Source organism: Elephas maximus, chromosome 22, assembly GCF_024166365.1.
Source record: "Elephas maximus indicus isolate mEleMax1 chromosome 22, mEleMax1 primary haplotype, whole genome shotgun sequence".
Classification (NCBI taxonomy): domain Eukaryota; kingdom Metazoa; phylum Chordata; class Mammalia; order Proboscidea; family Elephantidae; genus Elephas; species Elephas maximus.
Window position 1 is genome coordinate 39,432,308 of NC_064840.1, and position 19,799 is coordinate 39,452,106.

Consider the following 19,799-nt stretch of genomic DNA (forward strand, 5'->3'; position numbering starts at 1 on the left):
GCTGATAATTCGGCTTCCTCTCCATCCCTGCCCTGTCTGTGACCTGGGTCAACCCAGGGGCTGGGAGCACACTGGAGCTCAAAAGCTGGCAGTAGAATTCAGAAGGAAGTCAGAAGACTTACCTGGAATAACTGTTGAGCTTTGGTGGTGAAAAGACTTACCCAGAATGGCTTGAAAAGGAAACAAGGCAGTATTTTACAGGCGGCCAAAATGAATAGCTCAGATTCTTAGAATTACAGGAAGATGGAAAATGTGTGTAGAGTGGGGTGCTTAATCAACACAATTATTTAGAAAGAAATGCAGAGAGAACAAGAATTTTGGTGTCAGAAAGAGGCACCTGGCAGTCCAATCTCAGACAACTGTTTGCCTAAAAAATTCTCTAAGCCTCAGTTTTCTCATTTATAAAACGGGGATAGAATAGTATCTACCTCATAAGGTTAAAAAGAAAAAAAAAAAACCCAAAAACTGCCGTCAAGTCGATTCTGACTCATAGCAACCCTATAGGACAGCGTAGAACTGCCCCATAGAGTTTCCAAGGAGCGCTTGGCAGATTCAAACTGCAGACCTCTTGGTTAGCAGCCATAGCACTTAACTGCTACGCCACCAGGGTTTCCCCTCATAAGGTTAGGCCTACCTTATATGGTATAGTACTCACTTGGACATAGTAAACAATAAATGGTAGCCACCTTTTTTTTTGGTTATCATTATTATGAGTAATAATCCCGTTGTTGGATGGGGCCACATACGTATTGGTTTCCTAGGGCTGCTGTAGCAAATTACCACAAATGTGGATGGTGTAATACAATAGACATTTATTTTCTCACAGTTCTGGAAGCTAGAAGTCTGAAATCAAAGTATCGGCCAGGCCAGTTTCCTTTGAAGCCTCTAGCAAAGGATCGTTCCTTGGCTCTTCCTACTTCTAGAAGTCCCAGGTGTTCCTTGACTTGTGGCTACAAAACTCCAATCTCTGTGTCCCTCATCACATGGCATTCTCCCTATGTGTTTGTCCTTATTTCTATCCTCCTTTTTTTGTAAGGACACCAGTCGTATTGGATTAGGGTCCTCCCTATTCCTGTATGATCCCATTTTAACTTATTACATCTACAAATGCTCCATTTCCAAACGAGGTCACATTCACAGGTATTGGGGGCTAGGACTTCAAATTATCTTTTTGGGGCACATAAATAAACCCACTACAGAGCTGTACTGTGCTGTCCATTAGAGCATAGCACAATGCTTGGCACACCATGTACACAGTAAGTCTGAAGAGAGAACTCAGGACAGCTGCACAATGGGGGTAATCATAGGCCTTTCTCAGAGAGCTGTTAGGGAAATTAAATGAGCTAATCCTGTGGAGTGCCTTGGACAGTGCTCGGCACTCACTCACCAAGCAGTCCATAATACTATTGGATTAGGCGTCACAATTGATGGGTCCTGCCTTCAACCCTGGGGCCACATGTCCCAGATGCCCAGATGTGGCCAATCCACTGCTTCTACTGCAGGATGGTTTCCAGGCCATGGAGGGTGACAGAACATGGAGGTCAGCCTGAGTCTGAGTGGGACCTTGTGGAAACATTTATCTACTTGGGCCTGTGGAAACATTTATCTACTTGGGCCTCTGGAAACAATGCCAATAACTAGTAAGAACTTTAAGCTTACGAAGCATTTTCTTGTACCTCATCTCATTTATGTGAGATTGGCAGAGCAGGTATTGCTATTTCCATATTACCATGAAGATGCTGAGGCTCAGGGTCGTTGAGTGACCTTCTTAAAGTCACGCAAGTAGAGATCCAACCCAAGCCATTCTTCCATAAACCCACAGTCCTTTGTAAAGCAGCAAAAAGGGAACTGGGCTAGCATAGCTCTGAAGAGTCCTTTCAAAGTTCTTTGATTTCATTGTCACAGAAGGCTGATATGCTCTTCACTGAAACACATCACAGGCTTTCTGTTGCCCATCCCAGAGACTTTTAGCATTTGGAAAAAGAATTTGGGAGAGGGCATAATGCATAGGGGAAAGTGCTAACTCTTACTGAGTGTTTCTCTGTGCCCCAGCACTGCACTGTATGCTATGTAATCTAACACTTACAGCCATTTCATGGTAAGTAGGGAGGAGATGTTATCCTCCATTTGCAGAAGAGGAAACCAAGGTTCATGGAAGTCCTATGGATTGGAACCCAAGGGAGTAGGTGGGTGAATGCCAGGAGTAAGTAGACAAGCCAGAGGGGTGCTATTTGGTGTGAGAAGGCCTCAGAGAACATGCCTTAAGGCATCACGTGCAGAAGGTGTCTTGGACAAGGGAACAAATTCAGACTGGGTCACTGATCCTATGCTGGAATGCTGCTATTCGCAGCCAGGAACCACAACCTGACCCTCCCAGCAGAGGGAGAAATGCTTTTCTGGCTCCTCCAGATTCACTCCAGATGTTGCCTTGTCCATCCTGGTGTTTATACCATCTTCTCTGAGATGAGAGCCCCTAGTTCCATACACAGCACTCCCATCAGCAGGGAACATGCTGAGATTGGGTGATGTTTGACCAGCTGCTGGCCCCAGGCTGACCCCCATGAACCCAGAGTTATCACTGGGAGACAGTCCTGCAGTGGGCCTGGGACCACCAACAATGCAACCAAGACAAGGACAGGTAGGTGGAGAAAAGGAGGAAACTACAGGGAAGGATCCCTAGGCCCTTGAACCAGTACTGGCTACAAAGTAGTGCTTCATAAAGTCCTGCTGCTTGGATGGACAGTAATCAAAATAACAGCTGTCATGGATTGAATTCTGTCCCCCCAAAAATGTGTGTATCAACTTGGTTAGGCTATGATTCCCAGTATTCTGTGGTTGTCCTCCATTTTGTGATTATAATTTTATGTTAAGAGGATTAAGAGTGGAATTGTAACATCACCCTTACTCAGGTCACCTCCCTGATGTAAAGGGGGTTTCCCTAGGGTGTGGCCTGTACCACCTTTTATCTCTCAAGAGTTAAAAGGAAAGGGAAGCAAGCAGAGAGTTGGGGACCTCATACCACCAAGAAAGCAGTACCCGGAGCAGAGCACGTCCTTTGGATCTGGGGTCCCTGTGCCTGAGAAGCTCCTTGGCTGTGGGAAGATTGAGGACAAAGACCTTCCTCCAGAACCAACAGAGAGAGAAAGCCTTGCCCTGGAGCTGACTCCCTGAATTTGAACTTTATTAGCCTACTTTACTGTGAAGAAATAAATTTCTCTTTGTTAAAGCCATCCACTTGTGGTATTTCTCTTATAGCAGCACTAGATGACTAAGACAACAGCTAACATCTATTGACACTTTACAACCATTATTTCATTTAGCCTCTTAACAATCTTTCGAGGAAACTGATCCACAGAACAGAGAGTGGTCAAATATCTTGTATGAGGTTATTCTCCATCTAGTAAGTGACAGGAATTTAATCCAGGCGTGTTGGCCTCCAGACCCCTCCAGAGCCCTCACCCTCACTCTACTGCCCTGGACCAAAGCCCACGTGTATTCCCTCCAGAGCCTCAGATGAGAGCCTGTGATAAAGAATTCTTGTGTTACACCAGGAACTTGGGAGAAATGGGAAAGGAGAGGATTGTCTCTGAGTAGACTGACCACTGCCTGTCTTACCCCCTGATGTGGCTTCCCCAGGAGAACATGGTCATAGACTCACAGCACCCTAGAATTAGAGCTCATCTAGCCCCCAGGTCAGCCTACCAAGACCATGTGATCACCTCCTCTGGGTGGGGTGGTGGAGGTGCTTGTATTATCTGTTCAGTCCTAGTTATTGTCCCAGTAAGGCTGGTCACAGTTGCAATTAAACTCAAGGGACCAACCAGAGAATCCTTTAGCTAGACAGAGGTCCTTCCTCCAGCCCCATGCTTCCATCCATAAGACTGGCCTTTCTGATGAACTTCTATCATACACTTCAAGAGAAGGATGTTTCATGAGTTTTCATGGGTCTCGTGGGCTATCTATTTATTTATTTTTGAGATTTCTTGTCTAAATACTATTACGTTGAACAAAATGAAATTGCTAATATTCAATTATTTTTGTCCTAAAAAATGGTGGTTTGATATGGTCCAAACTAATACTTGAGAGGATCACAATGACCAGGCAGAATTTTCTGGAAAGACCCTGATTAGAACCCTTAAATCATACTTCACTCTGGTTCTGATTTCGTTCTTGGCAAGGTGTTTCCCAGAGCCAGTTGTGAGGGAGTGCCGGGCTCTTGCCCATCTGCAAACCTCATCAACTATGGAATAGGTGGAAGTCAAGAGCCATGCGACTTTGAGCAATTTACCCAACCTCCCTGAGCCTCAGTTTCCTCATCTTTATCTCTTCACAGGGTTTTATAACAAATGAAATTATATATGTGTGAAGTATCTAGCTTCATACCAGGTACCCAATTTGGTGCTCAGTAAATGTGTGTTGGTTGATTCTGAGTTACCAAGCACAATGTTCAGCTCATAAAGAGCCTCCCCAAAGATGTAGGCTCCAGAATTGGCCACTTCAGCACCAACCACCCCACCCTCACCTCATTGCTTGAGGATGCTCTTCAGGTGCCTAAAACCATTTCTGGGCACCCCTCGTGGCCATTATAGCCTCTCTCCATCCATTTCCTTTGCCTGCTCCATCTCTTCTACTTGCTTGCCTGGGTCTTGTTTGGCTAGAGGCCCCGCAGCATGTTTGAGCTGGCTAGTGGGGGGATCTGGGTGGAGGAGATTGCTTCCCTCTGCTCCAGTTCTATCCTTCTAAAACACCATCATGACACACCCACCTTTCCCTAAATGCCCACCCCTTTTAACATATCCATGCTCATTTATTCTTCCATGACATATCCACCCATAACACACCCTCCCCTTTACAACACAACTACTCATCTTACCATGACATATCTACCTTCATGACACCCACCTCTCCACCCACCCCCACAACATACCTACCTCCGAAGACCCATTCATCCCTCTATAACACCTTCCATAACACATCTACCCCATGACATACCCACTTTTATGACACAACAACCCTTCCATAACACTTTCCCATAACCCACCCACCCTCATAGTACAACCACCCCCATAACACCCCATTCCTCCATGACTCACCACCCCATGACACAGCCACTCCTTCGTGATATACCCAATCCCTCTTTGATTGTTTCCTGGACTCCTGGGGGGGGGTATGGGAGCTCCCCATCACTTTCAACTGCCCTGGAAAATGACCCAGGCAGAGTAGAGCAGAGTCATCCCTGGAATCTGCAATAATTAGGAAGTTGGTGAAATTTCCCTAAATCAGCTCTTTCAAGTACTGATTTTTGTCCCCAAGGTCTAGGGGACATTGGATGAGAGCTTTCTAAGTGACAAATCCTTTTTATAAGTGTTTACAATAACCTTAGGACATAGAATTATTGTAATTTCATAAGAGAAAACTAAGGCATAGAGAATTTATGTAACTTGCCTGAAGTCACACAGAGGTTGAGCCAGGGATCTGATCCCAGGCAGAAGAGATTAGGGAACTCTGAGCCCTCCAGCTCTGATAGTCTAAGGACCCTTTCTGCAATGAAGCCTGGAACAGCTTCTTCTATTCATAAATGGTACCTGAACCCAGGAGGGAACTACGGTTTCACAACCAAGTAGGACAAAGCAAAGCCAGATCTAGACAACAAATCTCTGAAAGCCCAAGAGATTTTACCCAATTTTTTTCAAAACTCCAAAAATCCTAGGCTACCATACAACAGAGCCCTCTTCCTTTGCAGTCCTGCCAATGCTTTTGAGAGAGGTGAAGATGAGCCTGGGTTCATGGAAACTTTGTGTTGCAAAGATTAAGATTGGAAAAGTGATTGTCCCCGTCACTTTCGGAAACATAAAGTAACTCAGTATAGGTTAACTGAGCATTGTCAGGAGATTGCTTTAAAGAAGATTTGCAGTGAGCACATTCTGTAGGTTTTTTAGGTTCTCAGAAGCTGGTATGGATTGAATTGCATCATGATTCACAGTATTCCGTGATTGTCCACCATTTCATCATCTGATGTGATTTTCCTATGTGATTTTGTAAATCCTACCTCTATGATGTTAATGAGGTGGGATTAGTGACAGTTATTTTAATGAGGCAGGACTCAATCTACAAGATTAGGTTGTGTCTTGAGCCAATCTCTTTTGAGATATAAAAGAGAGAAGTGAGCACAGAGACATGGGAACCTCATACCACCAAGAAACAAGAGCCAGGAGGATAGCGTGTCTTTGGATCTGGGGTGCCCGCGCTGAGAAGCTCCTAGACCTGGGGAAGATTGATGACAAGGACTTTCTTCAGAGCCGGCAGAGTCAGAAAGCCTTCCCCTGGAGCTGACACCTTGAATTCAGACTTCTAGCCTCTTAGACTGTGAGAGAATAAATTTCTCTTTGTTAAAGCCACCATTTGTGGTATTCTTATTATAGCAGCACTAGATAACTGAGACAAGAAACCTTTGCAAATGGTTCTCCTACTCAGATGAAATATTTCCCAGCAGCCTTATTTACACTGGTTTGGCAAATCCCATTTTCTCAAGAAGAGTGCTACCTTGGCTTGTTAGAATTACAGATGGAGTTGAAAGAGACCTAAAATATCATCAAATCTTTCCTCTTAATTTTGCCAATGAGGGAACTGCGGTTCAGACATTGGCACCAATAATAATATCATTAATAATAATAATGATACCATAATTCTTGAGAACTCACTATGTGCTAAGCAGCCATCTAGGTGCTTGACTTCAATTTACTTGATACTTAAGGGCTTGACATGTATTTGACATCTTATTTACCCCCACGGATACTATCATTACACTTACTTTACAGATGATAAAGTGAGGCTGGCAAATGGCACAATTGAGGTTCCACGAAGACCTGCCAGGCCTCTGATTCCATAAACTGCCATTTCCACATGATCCACTGCCTCAGAAAGGCAGGAGACATAGCTTTTCAATTAATGGGGCTCAAGTTACTGTCGTTTGTGTGAGAGTTTCTTGGTCACCCCAGTGGAGAAGATCCATCACCACTGCCAAGAATGAGACGACAAAAAAGTCACTGCTGGAATGAGGGACACCTGGGGGAAAATCCGACATAGGTCCACCAGGACCTCCTGCTTTCCAGGTAAAATTTTGTGGACTAGCCATGTGCTTTGCAGCCACACAGCTCTGGGTCCAAATTCTGGTTCTGCCGCTAGTTTGACGGTGACCTTCATCACTTAATATTCCTGAATGTTTCTTCATCTGTGCAGTGGCCACCAGTACCTACCTACCTGTTAGAATGGTCTTAAACATTACAAAAAAAGCATGCCCACTACCTAGCACAGTGACTAACTAGCCTGTAGTAGGTACTCAGTTAATGGTAGGTACTGTTGCTGTCATTAGAGAAAGAAAAGAAGGTCTGAAGAACATCTATTATTGGATTTCATAGTTTTTGAGGGGCCACTAGTGGCCAGGAGTTATTCCTTCACTTCCCAATTAGGAAATGGGGCTGGGCTGAAAGGAGGTGCTTGGTTCACCCTTCAACAGTGCAAATTCCTCTTTAGCCAGTGGGTTGCTCTTGTTGGTGCGTGGTCCGCGACCTCCCACATCCGCCTTCTCTCCAGGTATTTAGTCCCTGCAAGTGCTTGTATACAGTGACGATAAACAGCATGATGGACTGTCCCAGGAGTGGCCGCCTCGGGTAGATGAAAGGCTTTGGTCAGGGCCTGGCCTGGCCTCTGCGGAGGGCTCTGATAACAGCCCGTGCAAGTAGGCAGCTGAGCCCTACCTGGGGGAGGGCGCTATTGGAAGAAGAAATGGACTAGAATTGGGGTTGGGGGAGTAGGTAAATGAGACCTAGCATCAGGAGGCCACTTGAAGCTCCAGGGCAGGACCCCACCTCCGGGGGTTAAGTCATCCATTCTCTGCCACCAGGCACAATTGCACCGAACAATCCATCACTGATGGGCTCGTCTGACTTTTTTCTTCTCCGGAGGCACTAATGCATTCTCATTCTGAAAGGTTCAAACAATACCGAAGGACAGAGTAAAATGCCAGCGTCCTCTCTATCAATCTCTTCCCCATTGCTCCCACCCACTCCCCTCCCTGGAAGCAACCCACAGCTCTGTTAGTGGATATCATTCCGGTCCCTTTTCTGCACATTTACATACATATAAATGTGTGGGTGTGCCATGAATATAAAATCTTGTGTGTGTGTGTGTGTGTGTGTGTGTGTGTGTGTGTGTGTGTAAGATCATGCCATAAGTATCCTTCTGCCTCTCCCCACCCCCCTCCCCACATACACTTTGTATATCTTGGACATGTTTCCATATCAGTACTTATAGATGTGCTCCATTCGTTTTAACGGCAGAATTTGTTGTCGTTATTAATTGCTGAAGAGTAGATTAAGACTCATGGCGACCGCATGTGTTGCAGAGTAGAACTGCTCTATAGCGTTTTCAAGACTGTGACCTCTTGGAAGCAGATCACCAGGACTCTCTTCTGAGACACCTCTGAATGGGTTGGAATCGCCAGCCTTTCAACTAGTAGTTGAGCCCTTAACTGTTTGAGCCACCCAGGGAATCCAATGGCAGAATAGTAGTCTATAAAATAAATATGCAATAATTTATTTAAATCTTCCGCATTGTTGTACTTTTAAGTTGTTTCTAATTTTTGTGATTACAAACGTGTTGCAGTGAAGATTATTACAATGAAGGCATGTTTTACTGTGGGCTAAATTTCTAGAAGTGCAATTTTTCTGGCAATGAATATGTACATCTAAACATCTAAAATTTTGAGTAGTACTACCAAAAAAGAAAAAAAAAAAAATTCTTCTAAAAAGGCTTTACTGAAGTGTGCTTACATCAATGATAGTAGCCATTTTCTCATCTCTTCCCCCAATATTGGATATTCTGTGTTATTACATCTTAATATCACCAATATTTGATATTAACAGTACTGCCATTTTGCCATGCCAATGGGCAAAAAAAATCCTGCGTTACTATTTAATTTACATTTGTCCAATTTCTGTATTTATTAGTCTGTGTTTCTCTTTCTGTGTAGTACCCATTCTTATCATTTGTCCATTTGTCTTTTGTGTTCTTGAGGAGCAGGAAGAACTCCTTAGGTTTTCTCCACAGTAATCCTTTGACTGTTTGTTACACAGGCACTGCAAATGTTTTCTCTGGTCTGACACTTACTTTTAACTTTATTTACAATGCCCTTCACTGAGGCTTTCCTCTGCAGGATTAGCAGCTATCCTATGATGTACTATGCTTTTAAATGCTTCCATCGTGTCTCTCCCACTCAAATCTGGTAAAAGTAATAATAACCAGTCCTAACCAGTCCTAACCAGTTGCTGTTGAGTCAATTCCGAATCATGGAGACCCCACATGTGTCAGAGTAGAACTGTGCTATATAGGGCTTTCAAGGTTGTGACCTTTTGGAAGTAGATTGACAGGCCTTTCTTCTGAGGTGCCTCTGGATGAATTTGAACCTCCAACCTTTCAGTTAGTAGCAGAGCACTTAAACATTTGCACAATCCAGGAACTCAAAAAATAGTTTATTGAATACCTTAGCATTCTGCTAAGGACTTGTTAGGCATCATGTCATCCATTACAGGCAAGGCCTCTGATTAGCACATGCAACTGACAAGTAGGGGAACAGGTTCAGGGAGTTGACCGACATGCAAGAGGTCACATGGCAGAACAGGACTAGAGCCCAAATCTGTCTGGCCCTGGTGCCCTGATCACTGTGCTCCAAGTTCTGTCAATCTCAACCAGCTTTTCTGATATGTGGAGAGAGGGTGAGATAGTGGCCTATCTCCATTTTACTCAGGTATTCAACAAATATCCATTAAGCACTTTCTGTGTACCTGGCCCTGTACTACAGTGTACAGTCTGGCCAAGCCGTTCTTTGTTTTGCTTTATTATTTGCTCACTCACTAGATAAATATCTTTGGATCATCTGGGATTCAGGAAGCACTGTATGTTTTTCTTAATCTCAGGTATGGTGTGTGGGGGTGAGGTGGTCCTGTTTTACGGCAGGGCTAGAAATCAGTAAGGTGATGTCATCAGATTACATGGGGAGGTAAGAAAGAAACAACACAATCAAGGAAGGACACCAACAATGAAAAATTTTGCAATTCTATGATTGAGTTTCTTCCCCAAATGCCCAGGTTTGGTTAATTACACATGCAGGCACATCCGTCTATGCACACACCCCACTCCTCACCCCACTCCAGAACTGTGGGCATGCATTCTATTTGCTCTCTGGAGAGCAGAGGGCCCTCAACCCAGCCCCTGCCTGTGCAAGGCCAGGTCCTGGAGGTTCATGAGAAAGGCCATTCACCATCCAGAGCAAAAAGCAGGGGGTTAATTTTAAATGAGAGCAGCAGAGTGACCTTGGCACAGGATGGGAAAGCTCCAAAAGATGCCCCCAGATGGTACGTTCCGCCTTCCAGAGACATCAGGTCGAAATTAGAGGACTCCTCTTGCCCTTCTACCTCCCTTCCTCCCAGGTGATTCTGTCAGCTCACAGGGCAGCAATCCCTTTTCGCCTCATCAGTCCTCAGTAATCTGCCTTCAGACCTGTTGAGACTGGCTCCTGTCAGCTCCTGTCAGCCTCTGCTGCCCACAGGGACTTGGTGGCCCAGGGAGCCAAGCTGCTGATTGGAAATAGAAGAGGGTGGAGTGGGGGTGGGTAGGGGGTACAGGGATTCTGGCAGGCAAGGTTCTCACACCAACTCCCAGGTGGCCCTGGGGAAGGTGTTGTCTGGCTTGGCTTCTGAGCATTTGGGAGAAAGGAGCCTTACATGTGTGGACACCCTACTCCATGTGGGACATTTTACCTGAAGCTTTAGATACATTGTCTCAGTTTATCCCCAACTTTTCTTTGTAGTAGGTATGATTGTGTCCATTTAAAAGATGATGAAACTGATGCTCAGAGAGATTAAATAACTTGCCAGGGTTTCCAAAGTCAGAAACTCTCCTGGGAGAGGAGTTTCTCCAGAATTGTGGGGAGGAGCTCAGACCTAGATGTAGACAGGCCTGGGTTTGCCTCCCAGTCTGGCCACTCCCTAGCTGTGTGACCTTGGCAGATGACTTTACCTCTCAGGGTCTCAGTTTTCTCATGTACAAAATGGGCATAATAAGAGAATCTACTTCTGAGTGTCATTGTGAGGACTAAGTGAGACTGTACACCTGAAGGGTAGCACAGTGCCTGGCATATAGCCAAGTTAGGTGACACTATTATTATTGTCACTAGTCTCCGTCTTTGTGAGCACAAGTGATACTTACATTTCTGTTGAATAGGGACAGATTTAAAAGCTCCTTGGGAGTAGGAGCCTTGTCTTATTCATTGCTGTATCTCTTCAGAGTCAAGTAAGGGCCTGATAGATCAGCAAGTCCCTTAGTGTGTCAGTTAGACTTTCTCAGTATGCACCTACCATCCTGCTCACAAACTAGTTTTCCCCGTTAATCTCCTGGACATTCCCTGATAGCTATTTTTAGGTCTTTGACATGTAAGGCAGAGTTGTTACCACATGAGTCATCAACAGAGGACCTGATCTCATGCATAGGGACCCTGAGGCCACTTCCCCTCCCCAAGAGCCCCTGTGACTGTCTAAAGTATGAGAATCCAATAAGCCTGGTGGCACATAACAATGGCAGATGTTTCTTTTCCTCACTCCTTTTCCACCAGGCTTTCACAAATCCAGTCATCCTCTCTGGACGATTTGCTTAACATTATGAAGAGGATTGCCCTGTAAGCAGACCCTGTGCAGGCTGTGTCCACTCTGTCCCTCAATGTCTCAAGAGCACTTTTCATCTCAGTGCCATTCACTGGGTCACTCAAGTGCTGAGCGCATAGCAGCAGCCCAGGATTAGTGTTCTGGCTCCTCCACTTTCTAGGGGTGTGAGGGTAAGCTGCAAAATCACCTTTTCTGCTTCCCTTCTCTCCAGAATGAAGATACACAAAGACGGTCGCACAACCAAGAGGTTACTGTGAGGAGCAACTGAGGCTGCACATGTAGAATCCCGTTGTAAGCTGTCAAGTGCCGTATCCATGCAAGATGCCATTCTTAGGAGTAATTGTTTTAAAGACTCTACTCTTACTCCATTAAATAAATGGCTGTTCTGGCATGGCTGGGGAATGGGGTTCTCCAGTGAACCAACTGATCTGATTGGGAGAGTTCTCAAATACAATTCTATTTACAGACAAACCTGGAATAAATTAACATCTGCTCACCAGGAAACCAAGGTGAGGTGGCATAGACAGAAGAAGAGCTTGGCCACGGACCTGGAGCTCTGGTCTCTGAAGCCAGCTTCCCCTGCCACCCTCTCCCCATGTGGCTATGTGTCCTTGGGCAAATCCTTTTCTAGGCCTCATTTTCCCGCTTGGAGGTGGAGGGAGATAATGGACTAGATAACCGATTTTCAAAAAAAATTAATGCCACACTCTGTTCTAAGAAACTCTTAAAAGGCAGTAGAATATGTAAAACATGTGAGAGGAACCGCTGCTTTTGAAGTGGGGTGGGGTGGGGCTTGAAGCCCACCTGCTAGTTCTCCCCACTCCTATCCTACTGTGAGCTTCTTACTCCTGAGGCTCTACCATAGAGTCCCTTAAGCTCTGAGGAGCACAGTTTGAAACATCTAGACCAGATTCTTTCTAGTAGAGTGGTTAAGAGGGGTGAGTCCTCATTCCACAATTTACCAGCTGTGTGGCCTTGGACAAGTTACTTACCCTCCTTTATGCTCCAGTTTCCTTATCTGTAAAATGAGGAAATAGGACTTACTTCTGAGGGTTGATACAGTCCTTGGCACTTTACATTCAATAAATATTTACTGGTTATTAAGGTCCTCTCCAGCTTTCTAATGTTCTAAACTTGGTAACAAGGTTTATTATTTCTTTAATAATTCAGAAGACTTTACCAGCTCAGCTTTGTGTGCAAAGTGCTGACAAGCCACGTGTCAGAGGCCCAGTTATCTGTTGCGTTCCCTGACCTGACTGTAGGCCATGGTGGCTGCTGCATTCTGCTCTTTCCCCTCCCTCTGCGGCTGGAGTGACCAGAACCAGACACAGTTCTTGCATGCCTCTCTTGATGTGATGGCTGTGTTCCTGGGATGCTGTGTGTTAAGCAAATCTTTGTGAATGTTTTCAGGTGGGGATCCATGCATGTGCCACCTATATCTACTTTTCCAGACCCTCAGACCCACCGAGGATGCCTGGTGAGAGCCTTGGTCAAGTTCCATGAGGCTCTGAGGCAGCACTGGGATAGACTTATCCATGGGGAAGACTGACAAGGTGGTTTTACAAACAATGTTCTGTAACACACGGGAACTAAGCATCACCACAGGGAGGCTCTTCCAAAAGATTATTACAAAAGAGGGTGGAATCTTTCCTTCCCCGGGGTTCTCCATGCAGTTGTGACTTCTCAGGGGTTCTGTGCCTCTGTCAGGCACAAGAAGCCCCCTTGTGGGAAGCAGCAGAACTGCAGAGGCCTCAGGCCTGAAGAAGCTTGTTACCAGTTCACCAGCCACACCTTCAAACTCCAGAAATACTAAGGGCATTTCAAAGAGGGCTGAGGTCTGGTGGGGACCAAAGTTGAAGAAATTTGTTATTACTATTAAAAGGACACCATGAGGCCTGGGGGGAAACTTGAGTTTTAGTTTTATATATTCCTAAAAGAATATATAGTGGAACCTTTTATAAAATATATCATTAAAGGCAGTGTTGTCTTTTGTATAAATCTTCATATGTGAGTTTGCTTAAAGGTGATATTCCAGCTTTGAAATCTTAGCTTTAGATCTTCCTCATTTGTAACTGGAAATTTTATTCACCCTAAATCATTCTTGTTTTGGAAACTAGTTAATTAATTACAAGAATACATTGACACCTACTATGTGCCTAACTCTGGGTGGGTATGGTAGAAGACATGAAAGAAGACATAATTGCTATGTTTAAGTGTTACTCTCTTTTTTCAAAGTACTGATATGATCTCTTTAAATCCTCAAAACAATCTGCAAGGGAAGCATTACCATCCCCTGTTTATAGAAGTGGAAAATGAGGCTCAGAGGAGTTGAGTTACTCACGCCAACACACAGCTAGAAAGTGAGGGGCAAACATAGGCCTTTGATTTCAAACTGTGTTCTCTTTTCACAATTCTGCCCTGAGGGTAGGAGGAGTATGAAAGCAGACAAAACAAAAATCATAGCGACAAATAGAGAACAGAGGGCCGAATGGCACAAATGCCTGAAACGGGCAAGATGTCACAGAGGAAACCCAGGCAAGGTAGTTGGAGGCTCTTGAATCAGGGTCTTTGGAGACCTTTCTTTGCGGGCTATAATAACGATAGTCAGAACTAACATTTCTGAGCATTTAATATCAGCCAGGCACTGTGTTAAATGCCTCATGTGCATTATTTCATTTAAGCCTCACAACAATCCTGAGATTTTTACAGATTTTTACAGATGAGGAAACTGAAGCTCAGAAGTTAAGGGTCTGAAGTCACACATGCTGTGAAAGAATTTGAAGCCAGGTCTATCCTACTCTGAAGACCTTACTATTATTTATGTCACAGTAATGCTGCAAGTGTGTACTGGCTCCAGGGACAACAAGAGGAAGGGAAAGCAACATTCCATTGCAGTCAAGAAGGGGCCTGGTCTCCCGAAGGCCGGTGCCCACACTCCTTGCCAGAGTGCTGGGTGAGGATAGCAGAAATTACGTATCCCAGATGTTTCAGGCATGGGTCCCTTCTCCAATGTCTTCACATGGTTGGGAGAGTACAGCCTCTAAGCCATAAAAATCTCCCTTCTAGCTCAGAAGACAAACTCCTAGAGCAGGAATGTTGCTACTTGTTGGTCTTCCAGGGAGCTGGGCCTCTTTGGCCCATTCATCCTCTATCTCGGTTTCCCTCTTTTTCCCCTCTCTACCTCTCTTGCCTTCCCAACCCCCCTCCGCCCCCCCTTCCCATGCTCATACTTTCTGGGTGGAAATAAGAAGGCTCTTTGTCCTTTTTAAACTTATTTATATGCCCAACAAAAGAAATCAGAAACTTTAAGTTCCAGTTCTGGAACCACTAAGGCAAGTGTGCCTCCTAGTGAGGAAAATACTCACTTGGACTTCAAGATTTGACTCTGGCCTCACCTTCCTCAGGAAAACTTGAGGAGTGGGAGGTGGAGGAGGGGAGTATTCGTGCCTTGCCTGAGAATGTGCCTCTGAAGACAGGTCTTGTGGGGTTTATTTCTAGTTTCTGGAGGTTGTCACTTGTATATCAGAGCTAGAAAGGACCACAGGCATCAGCTAGTCCTGGTGGAGCATCAAACTGGCAGGCTATAGTGTTAACAAGGGCTCTAGGTGATGAGGAGCAACCCTCCTGGGAATGCTACCTCCAAACCTCACGCAGTCTAACCCAGTGGTTCTCAACCCGAGCTGAACATTAAGTCCAGCTGGTACCCAGGCCCTACCCTAGACAAGTGTCAGTGATGTCCCAGCACTGGTATTTTAAAATGCAGCTCTCTCCCCTACCCCGTACTCTTGTAATTCTAATGTGCAGCCAAGATTGAAAACCATTGGTTTATGTTGACAATTGCCTACACTGGAATTTCAGGTGCTTATGAAAGATGGTTTCTAGATCCTGCCTCAGACCTACTGGATCAGAACCTCTGAGGAGTAGGTCTAAGAACTTGTATTGTAAAACAAGGATTCAAGGTGATTTTCATGAATAGTAAGGTTTGCAAAGCTCTAGATGACCCCTTCATCCTCAGAGGAAGGCAGAAGGGTCCTGGGAGGTGATGAGCCTGCCCCAGGTCTTGCAGCTATTGGACAGCAGGACAGGCCTAGGGCCCAAGTCTCAGAAGGCCCCTCTGGAGGCCCTCCCACCAGCTCTGGAGCAAGGGGAGGCCAAGGGTGGTGATGCCCAGGCCTGAGTTCCAGGCTTATAAGCCAGAAAGAGGGACTCATTCTTCCTTCTGTTGCTTATAGTCCCCTCTCCCCACAAGGAGCCTTTGGGTCCTCTCAGAGCCTCTGGGCAGGTCAGCTCAGCCCCTCCCAGCCATGAGCTTGGGTTTGTCTCTGTCTTGTGCATGGCCCCCACTGGCAGAGGCAGTCAATACTGGTGTCCTACAACCAAAAATCCAAACCTGGTGCCATCAATTTGATTCTGACTCACAGCAGCCCTATCAGACAGAGTAGAACTGCCCCATAGGGCTTCCAAGGTGGGGTTGGTGGATTAGAACTGCCAACCTTTTGGTTAGCAGCCCAGCTCTTAACCGCTGCGCCACCAGGGCTGATGTCCTATAGTCCTGCTTGATTCCCATAAGCTGCACCCCACTGCTTCAGGTTCTCGGCCAAGCAACCTAGTTCACAGAGATTCCCTTCTCCCAGCAACCTTGTCTGACCCGGAGGTCTGAGGGCATTGGGACTGAACTGTGTTCTTCTGAGAGACTAACCACCTCCATAAAGAAGCTTTAGTCCTGGAAGTGGACAGAGGCCCTGGAATTCTTTGGAGTCACCAATGCTTGGGGATTCCCTGCCTCTAGAGACCTCTATCTTCAGCATCCTTGACCAGCTGCAAGAAGACTTGTCTAAAACCGGATCTGAGTGGAGGCTCCAACTAGGAACTCATCAGGGAGGCTCACCTAGCTTGCTCCAACCTACCTTTCCAGACCCATCTCCTGAAACCTCACTCACTCCTCCTCCCAAGATCTCTGTGCTCTCCTATGCAGATGTTGTCCCTCTGTGAGCTTCTTTTACCCCAGCCCTCCCCTGCTCCCATACTCTTTAGCCACAGTCCTACCTAGGCACTTCTTGGGTTCATACTTAAATCCCACTACTTACTAGCTGTGTGACTTTGGGAATGCCTGGAACCTCTTTTTGCCTCTCTATATTTCCAACATCTTGTTGTGTTACCACAAGTATTAAAAAAACAAAAACAAAAGAAAAAATCAGTTGCCATCAAGTTGACCCCAACTCATGGCGACCCCAGGTGTGTCAGAATAGAATTGTGCTCTACAGGGTTTTCAATGGCTGATTTTTCAGAAGTAGATCACCAGGCCTTTCTTCCAAAGCACTTCTTGGTGGATTGGACCCTCCAACCCTTCGGCCAGCAGCTGAGAGTGGTAACTGTTTGCACCACCCAGGAACTCCTTCATAAGGATTCTAAACAAAAACCAAACCCATTGTCATTGAGTCAATTCCAATTCACAGCGGCCCTATAGGACAGAGCAGAACTACCCCACAGGGTTTCCAAGGAGTGGGTGGTGGACTCGAACTGCCAATCTTTTGGTTAGCAGCTGAGTTCTTAACTACTGTGTTACCAGGGCTCCTCACAAGGATTAGAGGAGTCAAAACACGAAAAGTGGAAGATGCCAGTGAATGTTCCTTAGTATTACCATCCCACGTCATCTGTTCTTTATGCACCTAGTCTCCAGAGACTTGGAGGGCAGAGAGCTTATTTCCAGCATCTTCACATGATGCAGCACACAACACTTGCTCCCATCATTAGTTTGGAAATGCTGAGCTAAGGATTCCCAGACTCAGACCCAGAGATTAAGCATTTCTGAGGTGAAGGCGCCACCTATTGGCCCAACTCAAAGGCCAGTGATGGTTCCATCTGTGCAGATGTATGGGAGATTCGGTGCTACTCGGGGATTCCCTGGCAGCATCATTCATGTATATCACATACATTATGTATGCAATGTTCAGGATCATCACCAGTAAAGGCACTGAAAATATCAGACTCACGTGACTTCATTACGAAAAGGTACCAAAGTGCTGAGAGCAGCCTAGGTCCGGTCTGTTTGCCCCTCCCAGAGCCAGAAACAGGTGGATGCTTCTCCTACCAGATGTCTTGGAGGACTCAGTACTGATCTTGAGGCTACTTCTGGAAGTAGCAAAAAGGGAGCCACATAAGGGAGGAGGTCCCCACAGTTCAGAGGAACAGGGACTCCTGGTCACTTGCGGCCCAACTTCTCAGTCTTGGTACCACTAGAGGGAAGCCTTTATGACAATCACTTAATAGTGTTTAGCACGTGCCAGGCACTTTTCTGGGTTAACTAATTTAATTCTTACATCAAATGTACAAGGTAGTCACTGTTACTGTTTGTCATGGATTGAATTCTGTTCCCCCCCCCCCCCAAATATGTGTCAACTTGGTTAGGCAATGATTCCCAGTATTGTGTGGTTGTCCTCCATTTTGTGATAGATGCAATTTTCCTATGTGTTGTAAATTCTAACCTCTGCCTGTGGTTAATGAGGTGAGATTAGGTTATGTTAAAGAGGATCAGGATGGGATGAAATACCTTTACCCAGGTCACATCCCTGATCCAATGTAAAGGAAGTTTCCCTGGGGTGTGGCCTGTAACCACTTTGTAATCTTACAAGAGATAAAAGTAAAGGGGAGTGAGGAGAGGGAGGGGACCTCATACCACCAAGAAAGCAGTGCCGGGAGCAGAGCATACCCTTTGGACCTGGGATTCCTGCACAGAGAAGCTCCTAGTCCAGGGGAAGATTGATAGCAAGGACTTTCCTCCAGAGCCGACAGAGAAAACTTTTCCGGGAGCTGACGCCCTGAATTTGGACTTCTAGCCTACTAGACTGAGAGAAAAAATAAGTTTCTCTTTGTTAAAGCCATCCACTTGTATTTCTGTTATAGCTGCACGAGAAAACTAAGACACCGTTCCTCCCTGTTTTACAAAAGAGGAAGCAGAGGTACAGAAAGGGTAAGTAACTTGCCCAAAGGCACATAGCCAGTGAACAGTGGAGCTGAGATTCAGATCCAGACAGTCTGGCTCCAAACTCAATGCTGTTACTGACCACTACTATGCCACCTCTACCCTCTAGTTTCCTCATCTGTGAAATGGGGATAATAATCCCTCCAGTGGTGTCACTAGGGTTGGTGTCATCCAGTGCGGCAACTCATGGTGTCACCCCCTTCTTAATTACCACAACATTCTAGCTAAAACACCAGAAAATTTGACAAAATCAGTGACTATAGCAGCAAGGAAAAGAGCCATGCTTGTAGCCAGACTGAAACCGTATGTTTTGAAGCATCACTGTAATTGAGTAATAAAGACAGCTCTGATCAGAGCACATTAGAAGGTTCAAAAGAAAATTAGCATAGTTTTAGTCTTGTAGGTATATTGATACATGTAAGCTGGGCTTACAAAAAAATTTTTTTATTGTTATAACTAACTACAGGGATTTTTAAAAAAATAAATAAATTTCTGCTGAAACACTGCACAAAAATTTCATAGACCGTCATTTTGGTGTAACACCCTCTGACAGTGCCACCCGGTGCAGTCCGCACCCCGCACCCCCTTAGTTACACCACTGAATCCCTTTGATTTTCAGGTTATCATGGGGCCTGAATAAGAGCCAGATGGGAATATGCGTAGGCAATTCTGTCTGCCCAAGGATTGTGGACCACCCCCCGGTCACTGGAAGCTCAGACCCAAGAGCACCCGAGGCTCTGGCTGCATCTCCTCCAGGTGAGCATCCCTCTGAGAGCTGGAGGACCAGGGCAGCTGGTGGGCGAACCTAGGGCTGGACTCATACTGCCGCTCGGTGGCCGTGTAGAAGTCCTGGAGCACCGACTGCAGGAACTCGAAGGTGGGCCGCTCCTCCCGCCGGCTCCTCCAGCACTTGCTGATGACGCCGCTGTACAGCTCGGGAGGGCACGAGTCCGGGCGTGGCATGCGGTAGCCCTGCTCCAGGCTGCGGATGACCTCCGGGTTGCTCATGCCTGGTTGGGAGGGGGAGAGAGCCAGCGTGAGCTGCTGGGGCAGCTCGGACGGGCCCCCCAAAAGAGGGTGGAGTCAGAACGACCCTTTGG

The 19,799-nt window shown here is 45.9% G+C and overlaps 1 protein-coding gene across 4 annotated transcripts in view; it reads right to left on the reverse strand.

Moving 5' to 3' along the window:
- Positions 1–19,089: 19,089 nt before the first annotated feature.
- Positions 19,090–19,799, reverse strand: part of BLK (BLK proto-oncogene, Src family tyrosine kinase) — an 89,315-nt gene continuing 88,605 nt past the window's right edge. For all 4 annotated transcript variants that reach the window (XM_049866431.1, XM_049866432.1, XM_049866433.1 and 1 more), the window contains one exon: positions 19,090–19,709. In XM_049866431.1, coding sequence (XP_049722388.1) covers positions 19,402–19,709 — 308 coding nt within the window. In that variant the 3' untranslated portion in view covers positions 19,090–19,401. The remainder of the gene's footprint in view (positions 19,710–19,799) is intronic.